Raw genomic sequence first — 16647 nt, forward strand, 5'->3', positions numbered from 1 at the left:
ACATGGTTTACTTTTTAAAGAAAAAACTGGCTACTGCAGTTTTTCTCTATCTTATCTGCTCCCACGGATTATTTTCTAGCAGTTGGCCATGTATGACAGCATGCTGACCAGAATCTGGCAACTTGCTGAGCTGATTTATTGAGCAGAGGTTGCCTCACTGGGAACAACAGCCCCCAGCCATGGCACCCCTCACCTCTGTCCTGCTCTTTCGCTCAGCCGATGCTGCTCAGAATCAAACCCCATGTATTTTAAGACTTTCTGTAACTTGCAGACTTGCTGCCAAGAACATTGGACTGTACATCAAATATATGCAATTGATTTTTTTGATTGTGCTAGAGAATGCACTTTGACATAGCAATAATAATAATAATTATTATTACTTTAGACTGGGAAAGATGGGCAGTGACTTATATAACTGTGGAAAAACCCCAAACTGAGAGACCTCCTGGCACCTCACGTCACTAAATGGAATCAAATAGCTGTGCTACCTCTGAAAATTACATCTGACAGAATTATTTTCTGTATATGTGTCCACCATAGAAAGGTTTTTACATAATATTCTTATTTAATGAATTGCCATGCCTAGAAGTTCAAGCCAGTTTGTTGCAAAAATTTAGAGGTTAGAGAGGAGAAGTCTATTAAGGCAATAACACTAATAAGGGTCTGCCAAGATCACGTTTGAGTGAATGTAAATACAGGGCATTTGAGATTAACAACTCAGAGGACAGAGGAATGGCGCCGGCAGGCAGTGTCCCCCTGGGAGGAAGGCGAGCTGGGGCTGCAGCGTGCAGCCCTTCCCTGCTGCACCTCCCGCGCTCCCAGAGCCCCGGCCCGGGGCCGGAGCCTCCTCCAGAACACCTCCGGGACACCTCTGGAACACCTCCGGGACACTTCCCGGCCACCTCCGGGACACGTCCCAGCCACCTCCGGGACACTTCCCGGCCACCTCCGGGACAGGTCCCGGCCACCTCCAGCGCTCTTTGGCAGGGGCCGGCGGGCGGAGACACGGACACGGTGCAGTGTAGAATGCACAGTGTACCCGGGGCTCCTCACACGCATTCCTTTCCCTGCCTTAGCAAGCAAGGTGAGGGCTCCCTGCAGCAAAAAAAGACATTTCCCTCATGCTGTGGAAAAATCCCAAGGGCTTGAAAAGTTGAGATGTGCCCTGGGGACCCCGGGCGGGCACTAGCGAGCCCCGAGGGAGGCTTTCTACTTGTTCCCCTCCCTCCCTCCCTGCTGAGAGAGCTGCCTGGGGAGAGAGATCCCTGGGGAGGAGGTTATGCCACCACCTCTCCTCTCACCCTCATCCTCTCCCAGCAACCACAGCTTGCTGAAGGCTGCTGGAAGCGATGCAAATCAACACTTGCAAAAAGGCAGTGGCAAAGCTTATAGAAGAGGGCAAAAAACCAGACTACAGTAAGTATTTTGGTTACTTCCTGATAGCCTTCTGTTTCCCACAGCTATGCATTTGCAGAATATTTTGTAAGTGATTTCTTTATGATGTGACTAAATGTAATTTGCGTTTTCAAAGGAAAATAAAAATCAAAGCCCAACAATGAAAGAGCTGGGATCTTGCACTTTTGAAAGTGGCTGCTGCATATCAAAACCAGCTACTTTTGATCAACATTTTTTGCTATGCATTTTGTGGAATGGCTACAGGGTAACCAAATGAGCATTGTATTTGCATTCCCAAAATGTGCATCATAATGCTCTGGGCTCCAAATGATCTACTATACCTTTGGAATAACCATTAAGGTTTCTATCAAAAATGACCACATTTCAGCCATTCTCTTAGTGCACTGATAAATGTAGTATCAATTGCACTTTTTCTGACTCTGACTTGTATTATTCCTTTGGTTTTTCTTTTCTCATTCTTTCATTTTTTGTGGTCTTGCCAGTTTGTGTCAAAGAAACACGGTATCAGATAGGATTGGACATGACCACCTTCAATTCAACGTGCAGGATGCATTGGCACCCAGCCTTTACTAACAAGAAAATCACAGCAAAGCACAAGGAGATACAAACCTGTTAAATTAAAAGGAGAAAATCTATTTCTCCTTGGAGACAGAAAAAAGGAAAAAGATTCTAATTGCATTGTGGAGGTATTTTATGGAGCTGGTACAGTTGGTCTTACTAGAAACTGATTGTACATGTTATATATTTAAACTTATTTTTACAAAATCTGATTCTGCCTATCAGAGCATAGTGTTGAAGTATTTACATCACAAAGGTATTCCATATAAATTCATGTACAGCAAACATGTAGAGATCTAGCTGTAATTAAATCTCCAAAAGTGGCTATCCTCCTTCTTCTGCGTAAGAACAAGTGTGTCCTTTCTGGATTGCAATCAATAGCAGGTTACCTGATTATACACCTTATTATGTCTTATACAGTAGTGTGAGCCACTGGAGGGTGACATGTGAACAAATAGATATGCTTGATCAGATCTTTTCCAGAAACACACCTTACAGGAGAGAAAAACAATTAGCGTGTGTTATAGGTTACCGATTTACAATTTACATCATAAATCAATGTCTGATTATTTTAATGCAAAATATTTTTAGCTTCATTCTATTGCACTAATGGTTTCAATAACACACTATAATTTTCTCAGACGAAGAGGTGATTGGACAGCTCTTACAGAAATTTTTAATTACTGTCATTAGTGGCTGCAATATTTTTTTTCTATGGACCTAAGATATGTGTTACTGCATTGTACTGTGGGTACTCTGTGGCCACAAGAATCCAAACTCTCCCTTTCCTCCTAAATGTTTGCATCTGTAAACATATGTCACTGTGCAAGTCTCATCACAATAAATACTAGCATCACACAAACATTAACTAATGTATTGACATGCTATTTTAGGCAGGTGTGGTGGTACATCCCCACCCTTGGGCCATACTGTGATTTCAGAAATTCTCATTAAGCCTTGGCCTTGACAAGCACCACCTGGGCTAAGCTCTTGAGCTTATCAGAAGCACTGCCTGCTTGCAGGAGCTTATGCTTTCTAGCGGGGCTGTTTTTTAACGAACAGCCTTGAAAACTGATTGTTCTTGCCTGAATAAAAACCCAAGTGGAACAAGATTTTTGTCACCACACTTTTAAAGAAAATTACCAACCCAAATTGTGTCCAGGATGGAAGATTACTATGAGTAAAGCCAACTCTTTAGTGACCCTCTAAAGAGCAGTCCTGGGAGCCTTGGAGCCCTGCTGGGCTGCAGCAGGCTGTGAGCAGCACCTCCCCCTGAGTGGGGCCTCTCAGAGCCAACTCTCATGATTCCATACCTGGGGCACTACTGCTGATCACCAACAGTGGAGCCTGGGCTACCCCCACTCCTCCAGACTCAACCCTTTGCCCATTGAGAAGATGCAGAGAGAAAGATGAGAAAGGCATCTGATGTGAGTGCTTTGATGAATTCAAAGGGAATTTTTCAAATGTATATACCTTGTATGTAGTCCTTTGGGTCTGTGTGTGAGCATGCTATAGCAAATACACTATGAATGTTGCTCTCCTAGATTCTTAAGTACTTTAGATTTGTAAATTAGGCCTGTTACTGAGTTACTGTTGTGCTACAGTATATTCTATAAGAATCTTTTGTTAAATTGCTTACATTAAGCTGTCCATTAAGTGTTGTTAAGTTTAAGTGCCATTAAAACTTTTAGGCCTAAGCCATTTTTCAAGTGTGGGGCTAAGTTTGGCAAGGAAGGCCATTCTGAACCTTGTGACTCAATGGGAGGGTCTCCCTTATTTTTTTTTTATCCTTACTCTTTCTCAGCCTTACCCTTTTCCCATGTAGATAATTTTTGGTTGATTTTGGTTTTAGATTCATTTTAGACTTACGAAAAATTTTTCTCTGTGTTCTTTAACCATCTAGTAAGTAGTAGAGTGAACTTGCCAATGAACTTTGTCATGCTTTCACTTTTATATTAAACATACCTGATACCTTTGCCAGGGATTCTTTGAGTGTCCTAAAACACTCATTCACGACAGCAGATAAAAATGTATTACTTCAATTAAAAAAAAAAAAAAAAAAAAGGAGGGAAAGGAGCATAAAGAGTGTTGAGTGTAGTTAAGATAGGAAGTGTGTAGGAGAGCCAGGGACAGGGCAGCAGGAGTCCTGCCTCCAGAGAGAAAAGCTGTGTTACAATGCCAACAGCCGAAATCCGTGGGGTGACACAAAGGACAGCACTTGTCCTTTGTCCCAGCAGATCAAAGGTCACATCTATTGTTTCTGACAATGGAGCTGTTGTTGGAGGTCCATGTTCTTGCTGCTGCTTGAAGCTCCTAACATGTAAACAACTTTGCTTCCCCCCAGATAAATGCAGAAAATGTTGCATGCTCAATCTACTGCATGTGCCTCCATGATTCCAGCCTATTCCCCTAGCAGGTCTTCCAAGGGCTGCTACCACATAGTCACAACTCATTTCAAAAACAGACAAGACCTTAACAGATTATTTTCTTGAAAACACCTGATAAAATACTCCAGATGATCACTGCTGACATGTGAGCTCTGAGGGAAGAGCTTGCTGGTAGCACTGGACAGGCTATGCAGGACCCTGACTGGGGGACTGAACAGGCAGAGATGTTTTCCTCCACTCACATTAGCCTTATTTAAGTGTGTCTGAAAATGCAGTGTTCAGCTTTGCATGTCTTCAGCTACTGTTAATAGTAGTACTGAATAGATGTAGGACAGTGGTGCTGCCTATGTCTTGACAAACACAGAAAAACCTTTTCCATCATGGCAAACCAGTTGGTAAGTTTGTTGTGTCCATCCACCCAGGGCACCTGGGCCCTGCAGGGCAGAGCAGGAGCATGCAGGCCTTAAAGGTGAAAACAGGGGAAATCACAGTGTTGCAGGTCACAACAACCATCTCCTGAGTTACAGACCTTCATTTTCTGGTACCCTTGCTGTGTGCTGTAGGAAGGGAAGCCTCTGCGCTTCACATACATCCTATTTCTCTTTTCCCTGTCCTGAGTTCTTCTCCCCAGTCATCTGTAAAATATGTGAGCTGATATAGACAATTTTCAATAAAATAATTATTTTCCCCATATTAATAAAACCCTGACAATACAGTTCACAAAATGTCCTGTCTGGATTCCCCACAAAGTCTCTGCTCTGGCCTATTAATCTGAAAGCCATTTGACTACATATGTAGTTTGAAGATTCGAAAAATGCATTAAGCATTAAATGGACAAGTAACTGCAGTCTGAAGTTCTGCTTTAGCTAGTGCCATCAGCACTCCATAACATTTCATGTGATGCTCTTGAAAGCTGTGAAGGTTGGCTACTTCTCTAGTAAAATTCTGATAATTGTGATTCAAGATATTAAGGGCTTTTACTGTTCATAAACTGAATCTCTTCCTCCGTGTAAGTAAACTAGTGTTTGTAGATTTCTTTTTCTGAAAGAAGTAAAAGTACATCAAAATTCAAAAAACAAGCTGTCTTGTCTGGAAGCCAGGTGGGTGGCAATCCTCCACTAATGTGGATTTAGAGGAATGGAGTGTGGTCTGGTCTCTGGAGAACTGGTTTAGTTCATCTGCTTTTGTGTGTGCTGAGAAGCCAGCAGTGCAGGTAAGTGTGTAATTATGGGCTTATTTAAAATGGAGATTCTTTTACAGAACAGATTGCAGCACGTGCAGGAAGAATAATGCCCACAGAAGATAGAACACCTCCGTGAGGGCTCTTGTACCCTATTGTGCCGGGGGCTATTTACAGGCTTTGGCTCAGAGATGATTCCTGGTTTGCCTTACAGGGGCACAGGTTTGCACGGGCCGCGGCCGCCTCCCTCCTGCTGATTGCAGCGGCACCCGCTGCTGCCGGGGAGGCACCTGGAAATGCTGAGCTGCAACAGTTGCACTGGGGTCACCCTGCTCAAACCGCAGCGCAAGCAGAGGATTATAGCAAACACCAGGGCCACAAATCCCGTACAGCTTCTTCAGGGCTTCTCCCGTTACTACTGCTGCCAAACACCACGTAGCAGTTATTTTGCTGTGTTTAACGGCTGTACTTGATTTAATGTACTATTATACATGTTACCAAAAATGGTTTAAAATGACTGATCTATTTTCTCCTGGCCTGTCTTCAAATAGTATTGTGATTGCAGAGGGCAAGGCAGCCAACTTCTTCGTAAAATTCTGGTGAACTGCTGTTACTCGAGGAGCAGAAGCGTCACCCAGAGTCTCACTGCTGACGCTGATCCGTGGGGCCCTGGTGAGTGATCCCCCATTCTCCGGGGGGCTCTGGGCAGCCTGCGCGCTGCGGGCTTGTACCACGCTGCTCGGCGGGCGCTTCTGGGTGCGGGCACTGCTGGGGGCAGCCAGCACACAGACCCTCGGCTTTATTTCGTGGAGAAGCCACACTGCCCTTGAAAACTGGCAGGTTTAGGGATTTTATTTCAGTTTATTTTATTTGGCATATAAAAGTATTTTAAACAAAAAAAAAGGAGAGCTAGAAACAACGGAGGCTTCCCAGCTGGCCCTGGCTAGGCACGAGCGGCCCCCGCTCCCCGCCCCCCTTCTGCAGCCGAGTCCCGCCACGTTCCGCCCGGGAGCTTTTCGCGCCACAGGGCCAGGCCCTTGCAGCTCCACAAAGCCTACACCGCGAATAGAAAAAGAAAAAGGGGACCTCCGCAGTGGCCCCTTCGGGGACATCGCGGGAGACCTGACGAGCTCCTTAGCAGAGGCGGGCGGGCGCAGGGGAGCCCACCGGGTGCCGGACCCCGCGGGGTGTGCGCTGCATCTGCCAGGACGCGGGCGGCAACGCGGGAAAGGCGCCGCCGGCCCCGCCCCCCGCGGTCCCTCCGCTTTGGCGCGAACCTTCAGTTCCTGCGCTCGCCGCCGCCGCCAGCATGGCCCCGCCGCGCCCGCAGGTGAGCGCTGCCCGCCGGGCTCGCCGTAAGGCCGCGGGAGAGGTCGCTGCTGCTGCGGAGAGGGGGGAGGCTGTGGTGCTCGCCGCCGCTCCCGTGGCGCTCCGGGGTCTTGCGAACCTGGGCAAGCCGGACTGAGCCGCGCTGCGGAAGGCCGGTGGGGGGGAGGGGGATTTTAGTTTGGGCGCCCCAGGGAGAGCGACGTCGGGGGAGCCCCACGCCTCGGACCCGCAGCTCCGGGTCCCCTGCCCCGCCGCAGTGCTCGGGTCCCACGTGCATGGCGCTGCCCTTGCCCGCCTTACTGGAGTGGGGAACTCGGCGTGAGAGCCGCGCTCGGCGGGGGCTGGCGGCCCGGAGCCATGCGCCCATCGCCCCCGCCTCGCCGAGGGCGCGGGCCGGTGGTGGGGCGGTGTTGTGGGGAGCGGCCCCGCGCGGCACGGACGGGACGGGCGGAAGGAGCACAGGGGTCGGCCCGGCCGCGTGTGTGCGGGGCGGCACCATTTTAGCGGGAGGCGGGAGCGGCGCTGGCCGGGACGGGCGCGTTTGCCGCCCCTGGCTAGCCCGGGGCACCCGGGCCGGGCTGCTCCGCGCCTGAGGCCCCCCGGGAGCGGCCGGACCGCGCACTGGCCCCGGCTGCCCGCCCTCGGCCGCGGCGGGCGGCACCAAAACCCGCCCCTTTTGTGTGTGGGGCGGCCGGGCCGCGCTCCGATGCTTGGCGGAACTGTGGGGCGGAAAGCCGCAAGCAGAGCGGTGCTGAGGAGGGGACGGAGGGCTCCAGGTTGGCCCGGGCAGCTGCTGCTCGAGGCCCGTGTGTCCGGCGTTCGGCCCGGCCGGTGGGCCCATGAAGCGCCCCCGCTCATAACCGGGCATCCCCTCAGTGTGGGTGCTGCCCCCCGGCCTCGCTGCCAGCCAGCCCCGGGGGATAAAATGGGTCACTGCCACTAGAAACATCTCCTGGGAGAGGAAAACCTGAAGCCCACAAAATAAAGTCTTCTAAATCAGTGGCAAAATGAACAAACCAGCAAGCTGCTTTGTGTAGAACGGTTGTTTCCAATCTGTGGTGGGAGAGGAAAACCTGAAGCCCACAAAATAAAGTCTTCTAAATCAGTGGCAAAATGAACAAACCAGCAAGCTGCTTTGTGTAGAACGGTTGTTTCCAATCTGTGGATAGGATTCTTTGGCCCTTCCTTAAGAGCTGCAGAGTATTTGTTGTTTGTCTCAAACTGCAAGTAATAAGTGAATCAAAGTAGATTTCTAGGTACTTTTCGTGTACTTGCGCTTTTTTTCATCACTGGCTGTGAGGACTGGAGAATAGCATGATTTATGTGCTTATTTCCACTTGCCTGTTTGCATTAAAAAAGTGTTCTTAAATACTGAATGAAATTTATCTGTAACAATGATCAGAACTGTATCAGAGTAAAAACTATTGTCATTCCTAACTTAGAGATTTATTTCAAAGCTGATGTTTGTTTTCTGACTTGCATTAAAGGTTGCTAAACACCCTAAAATGTTCAAAATTCCTAAGCTTCAGTACAAGGATATTCTTCAAAGGTACTGTGCTGCAGTAGGTCTCTTCTTAATGGTGTTGCTCTTGTCCTTTTGTAGCGTCGTTCAGCAAGGAGAAACTTCACAACCTTTCGAAATACGAAACTGATTCCCATGGAAACATCCTCATCCTCTGATGACAGTTGTGACAGTTTTGGTTCTGATAATTTTGCAAATACAGTAAGTACAGTACAAGAACAAATAAGATCATGTGTGCTGGACTAGTAAAGATTGCAAAAAAGTGAAGCTAATAATGTAAGACTACTTGCTCTGCTTATGTTTTTGTATAGTAGTTATAAACCTGTGCTGTATGCTGTCATTTCATTTCACTGTTTACATGTGCTTTTAGGTGGTAATTGTTGGAAATAGATTAGCTGTCAATTCTGGCCTTTGATATGTTACCTAACCTGATGTACCTGGTAATTTACAGCTGTGGTTCTAAAACCCCTTGTGAAATGCCTTAACTTTTTTTTTCTTTATTAAAAAGCTATTTGCTTGTACTGCATGCATAAATGTATAAAAATTTCTGTACAACTTAAATTAAAGGATATTTTCTTTTTGTAGAAAAGCAAATTTAGGTCGGATATTAAAGAAGAACTGGCAAAAATATTTCATGAAGCCTCTGATGATGAATCTTTCTGTGGCTTTTCAGAAAATGAGGTTCAAGATGCATTGGTAAGACAGTTGATTTTTGTTTACTACTATTTAAATTCTTACACATTCTTAATCGGAGAATAATGCCAGCTTCAGCTTGAAGTTCACTGTTTCAGAAGTAAGCATAATTTCATTTAGTAAACAGTCCAAGTCGCCAGAGTTTAGTTTTCTTTTTGTCTCCATGAAAAGCACTCAAGATATGGAGCTTTAAAAATCTTCCATATGTATTTTGAAATACCTCTTAAACCTGTCCTTGCTGGATGTTGCTCTGTTGGAGCCTAACATTACAGCCTAACAGTTTCCTCAATATGAAATACTAGGCTAGCCCATGGACTCCAGCAAGCCTCAGAAAAATTCCTGTGTGTCTTGACATGCAGTGAGACCTCCACTCTGGCAGTGTGACAGGGAGTGCTGTGCATCTGTCAGCAGTAGAGAAATAGTCATAGGTGGCGAAATCTGCCTTCCTGCTTTTTTTGACATCTGTTTTATTGCTTAAAAAGATCAGTAATAATTCTCTTCTGAATATCAATCAAGTTGATATTCAGAAGAGAAACTGAAGTAGTACCACATTCGGCAAAACCAGGTTCGTCATATTTCTCGGCATGTGCTGAAGTTGACTAGAAAAGAAAAATGGTTAATTGGAAGAAATTACATCTGAGTTAAAAACACAATCATTAAGAGAGTAAGTAGGAGACAAAGCTGGAATAGATAAATGGACAAAAAGTCAGTAACCACACATAATGCACAACCAGAGTCACATACCTGCTTAATAAAAACCCTGTGTAAATAAAAATGGCCATTTGATGTCCATTCTTACTGCTGATCAAAGTAAGACTGTCTTGTGTCTAAAAAGAAAAATCAAAGCCTGTTGCATAATGAGCTTTTAACTAAATTATGTCCTCGCTGAGCCATTGGTTCGTGGGAAATTTGTAAGCAAGACATCAGAATTTGAAGATCAGAAAATACTGGGATTTTATTTATAATTATTTCATTGGTTGACTCTAGAAGGAAGTGTCCTTTTTTATCATTGATATGGTGAGATGACTGTTGTTGACAGCTTACAGAATTGGGTTTTACCTTGTGCAGACAACTGCAGAGTGGCTTTTTTTTCAGCCAAATGCTAGATGTAGCAAAATGGAGCCCTTTAAAGGCAGTTCTCTTTCTCATGCCATGCACACAAACTGGTTTTGCTATTAGACCTACAAGTGAGAGCTAAGACTGCTGCAAATACTGCACTCCATTTTCTGGTGTGTTTGGCCAACCATGTGGGTCTCCCTGAGGTTTTTTCTCCCTGTATCCTCTCTCCTTTCCTCCCACTCTAAAATACACTAGGACTAGGTGTCTGGATTTCAGCAAGGTAGCCTCTTTAACTACTCCAAGACAAAATGTTGTCCACTGTATTTAACTGCAGAGCAACTCTCCTGGATTTACATGCTTCCATTTTGGTTTTTTAACAGAAATTGGAATCAGATTCAGATGAGAATGATGCAAGTGCTGAAAGTGAGATCGATCAGAGAGGGCAGAAATGCTCTGTTCCTCTGAAAGTAGCCATGAAGTTTCCACCTCGACGATCAGAGAGGAGGAAGGGTGGCATGGAACCTGTTCCTGAAACACCAATGCCTGCTCTAGATTCTGACTCTGACACTGAAGAAAATGGTGCTATGTTTTTAGAAAAAAGAGCTTTAAACATAAAGGAAAACAAAGCAATGGCAAGTACTCTATGTCTTCATGTGGACTGGCCCTTTCCCACCCCCCCTTTCGACTCTTGGGGGACCTCTGTTTAAATTCACTGTAATGGGAATTATGTGAATGCATTAAGATGAATTTGCATTCCTAAAATATAAATCTGATACTTTATATTTACTGGCATATGAAAATCCATAGGCTGCAAGCCTAATGACATAATAAGTTTTGAACATTTCCAAATTACTTGCAGTCACTAAAACATAAATAAGACATAAATGCAAAGAGTTGAAGAATGACTGCATTTCCTATAAGTAATTGTACTTTTAGCCAATTGCCCTAGTAGTCTGTAATAGCACATAAATACCCTTTTAAAGCTCTGCTTCATTTTTCTCTCTCTTGTTAGCTTGCAAAACTAATGGCTGAGTTGCAAAATGTTTCTGGTATCTTTGGTGGGAGAAAATCGTTGCCAGCTGTCAGTCATGTGAGTATAAACTTACTGGATTTGCATTCAGATTTCTAAGAGTCAAATTCTGACATTACAAAGCAGGATTCTCAATGTAAAAATGTAATAAACTGTGCAAATCAAAGTCCAGTTAGAATTTTATTGCTTCCTAAAATGGGTGTCCTCATTGTGTAATTCTCTTTTGATTTGCCATGGTACAAAGCAGAACAGATTAATTTATAAAGGTTAAGTGTCTCCACAGGCCAGTAAAACCAAATGAGGTGCTGTGTAAATATGTGTTTATACAAAGACTGGAGATAAGGGAGGGTAGCTCAGACCTGAATATTCTCTGAGTTTGGAGCCTTGAAAAACACCTGGCATTTAGCCCAACTTTTAAGAAGGTTGGGTTGTGAATCAGCAGTGTAATGAATTTCACTGCTGATGTATTTGTAATTTGGGTGAAGATTAGAACACCGCTGAAAATCGCAGCTCCTCAAGACACGGCTTCTGCTGCTTTTGGCTCTTTCTCAGTGACTAGCAGAATCCCTGACATGAACTTGCTTAGGATCTTCTTACCTTTCTGGGACAGGGATAGACATGTCTTTGGAAAAGATGAGAGGAAGGCATCTTTAGGGGGGGAAATTCAGTGTAGGGTCAGGAGCTATCTGTGTTTTCATCTGTTTAATTAGGGGCTTTTAAACATTAGCAGGCTCCAAAGCGACTTCCAAGGCGTTCACTGCCCCAGTGTGCCTTGAGGAGGAACCCAGACCGGAGTTCTCGGCCTCACACAAGGTCCAGGTCCTTGATTGAAGGCCCTCCTACTGTTGTACCAGAAGAGGAAGAAGATGACCCATACATCTTGGTGAGAAGAAGAAAGATGTCTGATGAATACCTGGAGGTATGATGAAGATCTAGTTCTCCTGTTGAAGGTTGTGAGGGTGGTTTTGTATGAAGGTTTCCCTTCAAGAAAATAGCGATTCATAGAGAGTTGATGAGGTTTATCAGTATGCCATGGCCTTAGAAGAATTAAAAAAAAAAAAAAAAAGAAAAAAAAAGGCATTTTATATGTGCTCTCCATTTCCCCTTCCTTGTCCTTGAAAAACCACTTCCTCTTGCACCCCAGCAGGAGTGAAGCAGGATCAGTAGCTCCACTGCACCCTGAGGGGGACAGATCAAGTAAAGGTGCTAAAGCTGCATCCATATCATTCATTGGTACAAAGTTCTGTTATGTCTTGGTTAAATATATGATAGGTGTTTGAGACTTCAGCATTGCTGTGAAGATCTTTGCTTTTGTAGAGTTTTTGCTGAAACTAGTAGTGCAAGAATTGTGTCTTTGCTATTCAGCATGAAGCCCGTACTCCCAGGAGGGGTCACCGTGGTGCCATGGCTTTTCCGCATGTCGTGCGCCCAGTTGAGGACATAACAGCAGAAGAGCTGGATAACATCTGTGGATCTGCAAGTGAAAAAGTATATAACAGGGCCTTGGTAAGTATATTCCAGCTTTGTGAAATGTGTACTTAGCAAAGTAATTTTTTTTGTTATTGTGTTTGTGTTTTAGCATGAAATAGGGTACACTGCCTCTCACTGACAGAGAGGATGTCATTTTTGGGAGAAATATGTCTGAGATCTTGAAGTGTCCCTTCTTATTTTTGCCTGAATTTGTAGAATGGCCCTTACCAAACCAATTAGCTTGGTTTCGTGCTGGAACAACTGTAATACCTAAGTGACTACCAGACACTGAAGATGCAGTGTCAAAACAATCTGGGTTCAAACTTGCAAGGTGGCTTTCTGTTTTGGGATAAGCACTGCTAGCTTCCAAAGAGATTTTGTTCAATGCTTTTTTCCCCCTATCTAAAATGCCATCTTAAATGTCTCGTTTGTTTTTTTTGTGTTCTAGGGATCCACCTGCCATCAGTGCCGCCAGAAAACCATAGACACCAAGACAAATTGTCGTAACCCTGAGTGCGTGGGAGTGCGGGGCCAGTTCTGCGGGCCCTGCCTGCGCAACAGATACGGGGAGGATGTCAGAGCAGCGCTGCTGGACCCGGTAGGACATGCTCAGTGCTGGCTTTTGGTGCTTGACTTCCACAGACAGGGCTGTTGGTCACTGGCAGCAGTGGTTTTAACAACTGCTTACAGTGCTGTAGTACATCATGCACTACATCAAGTGCGATTCACCCTGAATCACACAACTGTGTTGTGTAGAACTTGTTGTATTTACTACTTCTGTAGTTTTAGTTGCAGGAGTAAAGTATGAGAACAGAGCAGCAGCCAAAATATTCTTGTGTTTGAGCATCAAAATAGTGTTCTCTTTATCTCTGCATTAGTGCTTAATGCCTTAGGGAAAAGAACTGTATTGTGGACAAAGTGCTGCTGCTGTGGGCTGTGATGTATGAGTTAAAACAGAGTGGAATACTTCCTGTGGTTATGTGCAAGGCAGGCAATGGAGAGCTTAATCCTCTGCAGACTGAGGAATTTGTACTCTTGTACTGGTTTAGACACCTTTATCTAGTGCTGATGTTCACTGCAGAACTCGGTGTGGAGCAGGGCATTCTCCTAAGTGAGTATGAGTTAATCTGGCATAGCATCTCAGCTGAAAGGGCTTCTTGTTGTCTCTCCTCTGTGTAGACATGGAGGTGCCCCCCATGTCGTGGAATCTGCAACTGTAGCTTCTGCAGACAGAGAGATGGCCGATGTGCCACCGGTGTCCTGGTCTATCTGGCCAAGTACCACGGCTTTGACAATGTCCATGCCTACTTAAAGAGGTGAGTGTGCCGTTGTGTCAGTGATACGGTTGCATTAAGTGGGATAAGCATCTCAAAAGTGGGAGGGAAAAGATGTACACATCCTAGTTTGTCAAATAAATCTCAAGATTACTCTGTGTTGCCTCCAGAATCTGAGATTTTGCCCTATGATTTTTCTGATAACACTGAATTTTACCTGAAACGAGTGATATATTCACTCTGCCTTTTAGCTCTCCACCTCAATATGTATTGTCAGGGCTTCCACTAATTGGTTCAAAGAGTTTTCAGTGTTTTGCTGCAAGCTGACTCATGTTTTTGCTTGCCTTTCAGTCTGAAACAAGAACTTGGAATGGAAGACTGAAGCTGTGACTGCCTTTAAATTACATATTCTTTCACCAACATAATATTATTGCCTGCAGTGAATTGTTTAATCAAATGAGATTACAAAGTGCCTTCTCTGCTTCCCTTTCCTTTTGGGTAAAAAAGGATAAAAACCTTTCATTTATTTCAGTATAAATCATACTTGGGAAAGCTGTTTAGTGCAGGTCTTCACCCACAGGCCATCGTTTTCTCTTCAGACAACTTTGCAAATCAGATAGGATCTATCCTTTTATTCATGATAGTAACTTCTTTTTTTTCTTCCTGAAAGGAGATGGGGCTTTAAGCCATCAGTTTCACTCATGCAGCAATCTATGCTGCAGGTTTACTTATCCTCCAAAATTGGTTACAAAAAGATTGAGATGTTCTGAAAACGTGGGGTGGTTTTCTCCACAGAACAAAGCACCCAACTTCTGCAATACAGCCACTTCATGATCAAATGGAATTGTAGAATCCTCTGAAGCAACAGCATGTTCTTAAGTTCAAAAAGGAAGCTCTGTAAGTTGCAGCTGAGCAGTCTCCAAGCACTAGTATTTGGTTTTATAGAGTACTAAAAGTTCACACTGGCCATTTCAAGGGAGATTGTATGAATTAAAAAATGCAGTAGATGCTGTTTGATGTGGCATTTTGTGTGCTCAGATGAGAGAAGGTCACTGCTGAAAGTTTCCACAGCACTAGCATTGCCTACTGGTGACAGTGATGGGACTGTACTGGTATACATTGTGTAGTGACCACTGTCTAAAACAGAATGTTCCATGTGGTAAACTACTGTTTTGGTGGACTCTCTTTTCCCTGTTCCTGCTGCAGAACTGCTTTGCAGAGTCAGCAGTGGTCCTGGGGAAGAGGGATACCTCCAGGCCAGGGCTAGGTCAAGTAGGGGGTGACAGTTTGTGTGGCTGTTGGCCATCTTTGAGTGGATGAAAGGTGGTAACTTGTTTAGTTTGGTTATCAGGAAAACAGGCAATGAATGTTTCTGTATCTGGCTCTTTGTGATTGTGGAAGGTTCTTTCACATGACATTTGTGAAATGTAAGTGCAGCAGAAACAGAGCTGAAGAATTCTGATATGCTGAGCACATAGGGGTCTCCTGTACTCTGTTGTGAAAAAGAAGATGCCATGAAAGTTGCATCCAGAGAACCATAAAGTGTGTAAATGTGCTTAGTTTTGTTATGGAAACTACTGTGTAAGCTTTGTATAAGGTTTAGAATGTAATGCTATAAATAATGTACAGTTGAGCAGTAGAAGAATCACCATGGGTTTAACTTCTGTGCCTGTGCAGTGTTTGCACTGTGTGTGCACAAAATGATCCACAGTTCGTACCTTTCTGGGAATTGCATCAGTGTTTGTGGGAGGGGAGGAGAGAGGAATTTAGAAACAACAGATATTTATGTCTCAGACTTGCAGTTCTGTTTCATAAATCATCTCTCCTATTGAAAATCTCTTGTCCTCTCTTTGTCTGTTTTTATAGTGTGAATAGCTGTGCAATCTGAGGTGTGGAGAGTGCTCTTCCCTCTAGGTACATTTTGTGAAGAAGGAACTCATTTTAGAAATACATGTTCTGACAGATAAAAGTGGTTGGGTTTTTTTTTTCCTCCTAATTGCTTGGCTTGCCTTCTGATTGCTAGAGTGTGAAAGTACTGTGCTAAAAGCAGACCCTTGTGTTATATTACAGAGACTGCTGTATTTAGATTTCCTCAGATCTACACTGTTCTGTACAAAATTCTTTATTTTGAAAATAAAAATTTTCAATTTTAGAATATTTTTGTCTCTGAACTGGATTTAAAAAGCCTGTTAGAGCTGTACTTTTACCACTTTCAGGTGAACGTATACTACAAAGTAAAGGATTTGGTTGTTCCCATCATACCTGGGGGATCAGTGGGACTCTGCCATCTTATTGTCTCTGGCTCTGTGTTCCTGAATCAGGCGTGCTCTGATATTCATGCTGCTTGGAGTGAATTGTTCAGTACCTGGTGACTAAATGGTGATGGTCAGAATACAGAGTGCTTAGTTCAGGCTTAACAGAGGCTCTAGGTTGATGTGCTGTGTGCTTTACTCTTCTGCTTTTTCTCTACTTGTTTTTAAACCAGATGTCTACATCCTGAGTTGACAAGGTTGAGCATCAAATTTTGGACATGAGTTGGAGTAATGTGTGTGCCATTTAAATTTATTTATTTATTTATTCTTTTACAAACAAGCTCTTAAATAGCCTCTCAGGAGCTCTTTTCTGGAGCAGAGAATTACCTGAGGGGCCTTGATTGCATGCTGATAGTGGAGACACTTGTGCTGCTTTTGTGCCCTGGGTCTAGACAGGAGTTGCATGAGGCTGTGGCA

General features: G+C 44.4%; 1 protein-coding gene across 3 annotated transcripts; it reads left to right on the top strand.

The window, feature by feature from the left end:
• The first annotated feature begins 6789 nt into the window (after window positions 1–6789).
• On the top strand, window positions 6790–16075 carry CDCA7 (cell division cycle associated 7). Of its 3 annotated transcripts, none has more exons than XM_063162158.1 (10): window positions 6790–6871; window positions 8474–8593; window positions 8978–9088; window positions 10525–10776; window positions 11157–11234; window positions 11902–12093; window positions 12540–12680; window positions 13093–13242; window positions 13824–13960; window positions 14270–16075. In XM_063162158.1, exons 1-10 carry the CDS (start codon window positions 6851–6853, stop codon window positions 14298–14300), a joined length of 1233 nt encoding a protein of 410 aa, XP_063018228.1. In that variant the 5' UTR covers window positions 6790–6850; the 3' UTR covers window positions 14301–16075. The 3 variants fall into 3 exon arrangements, with proteins under 3 accessions (XP_063018228.1, XP_063018229.1, XP_063018230.1); XM_063162159.1 differs by having other exon boundaries at window positions 11905–12093; XM_063162160.1 differs by lacking the exon at window positions 6790–6871 and adding an exon at window positions 7994–8126.
• The last annotated feature ends 572 nt before the right edge of the window (window positions 16076–16647 follow it).

This window comes from Melospiza melodia, chromosome 8 (assembly GCF_035770615.1).
Source record: "Melospiza melodia melodia isolate bMelMel2 chromosome 8, bMelMel2.pri, whole genome shotgun sequence".
NCBI classification, from domain to species: Eukaryota; Metazoa; Chordata; class Aves; order Passeriformes; family Passerellidae; genus Melospiza; species Melospiza melodia.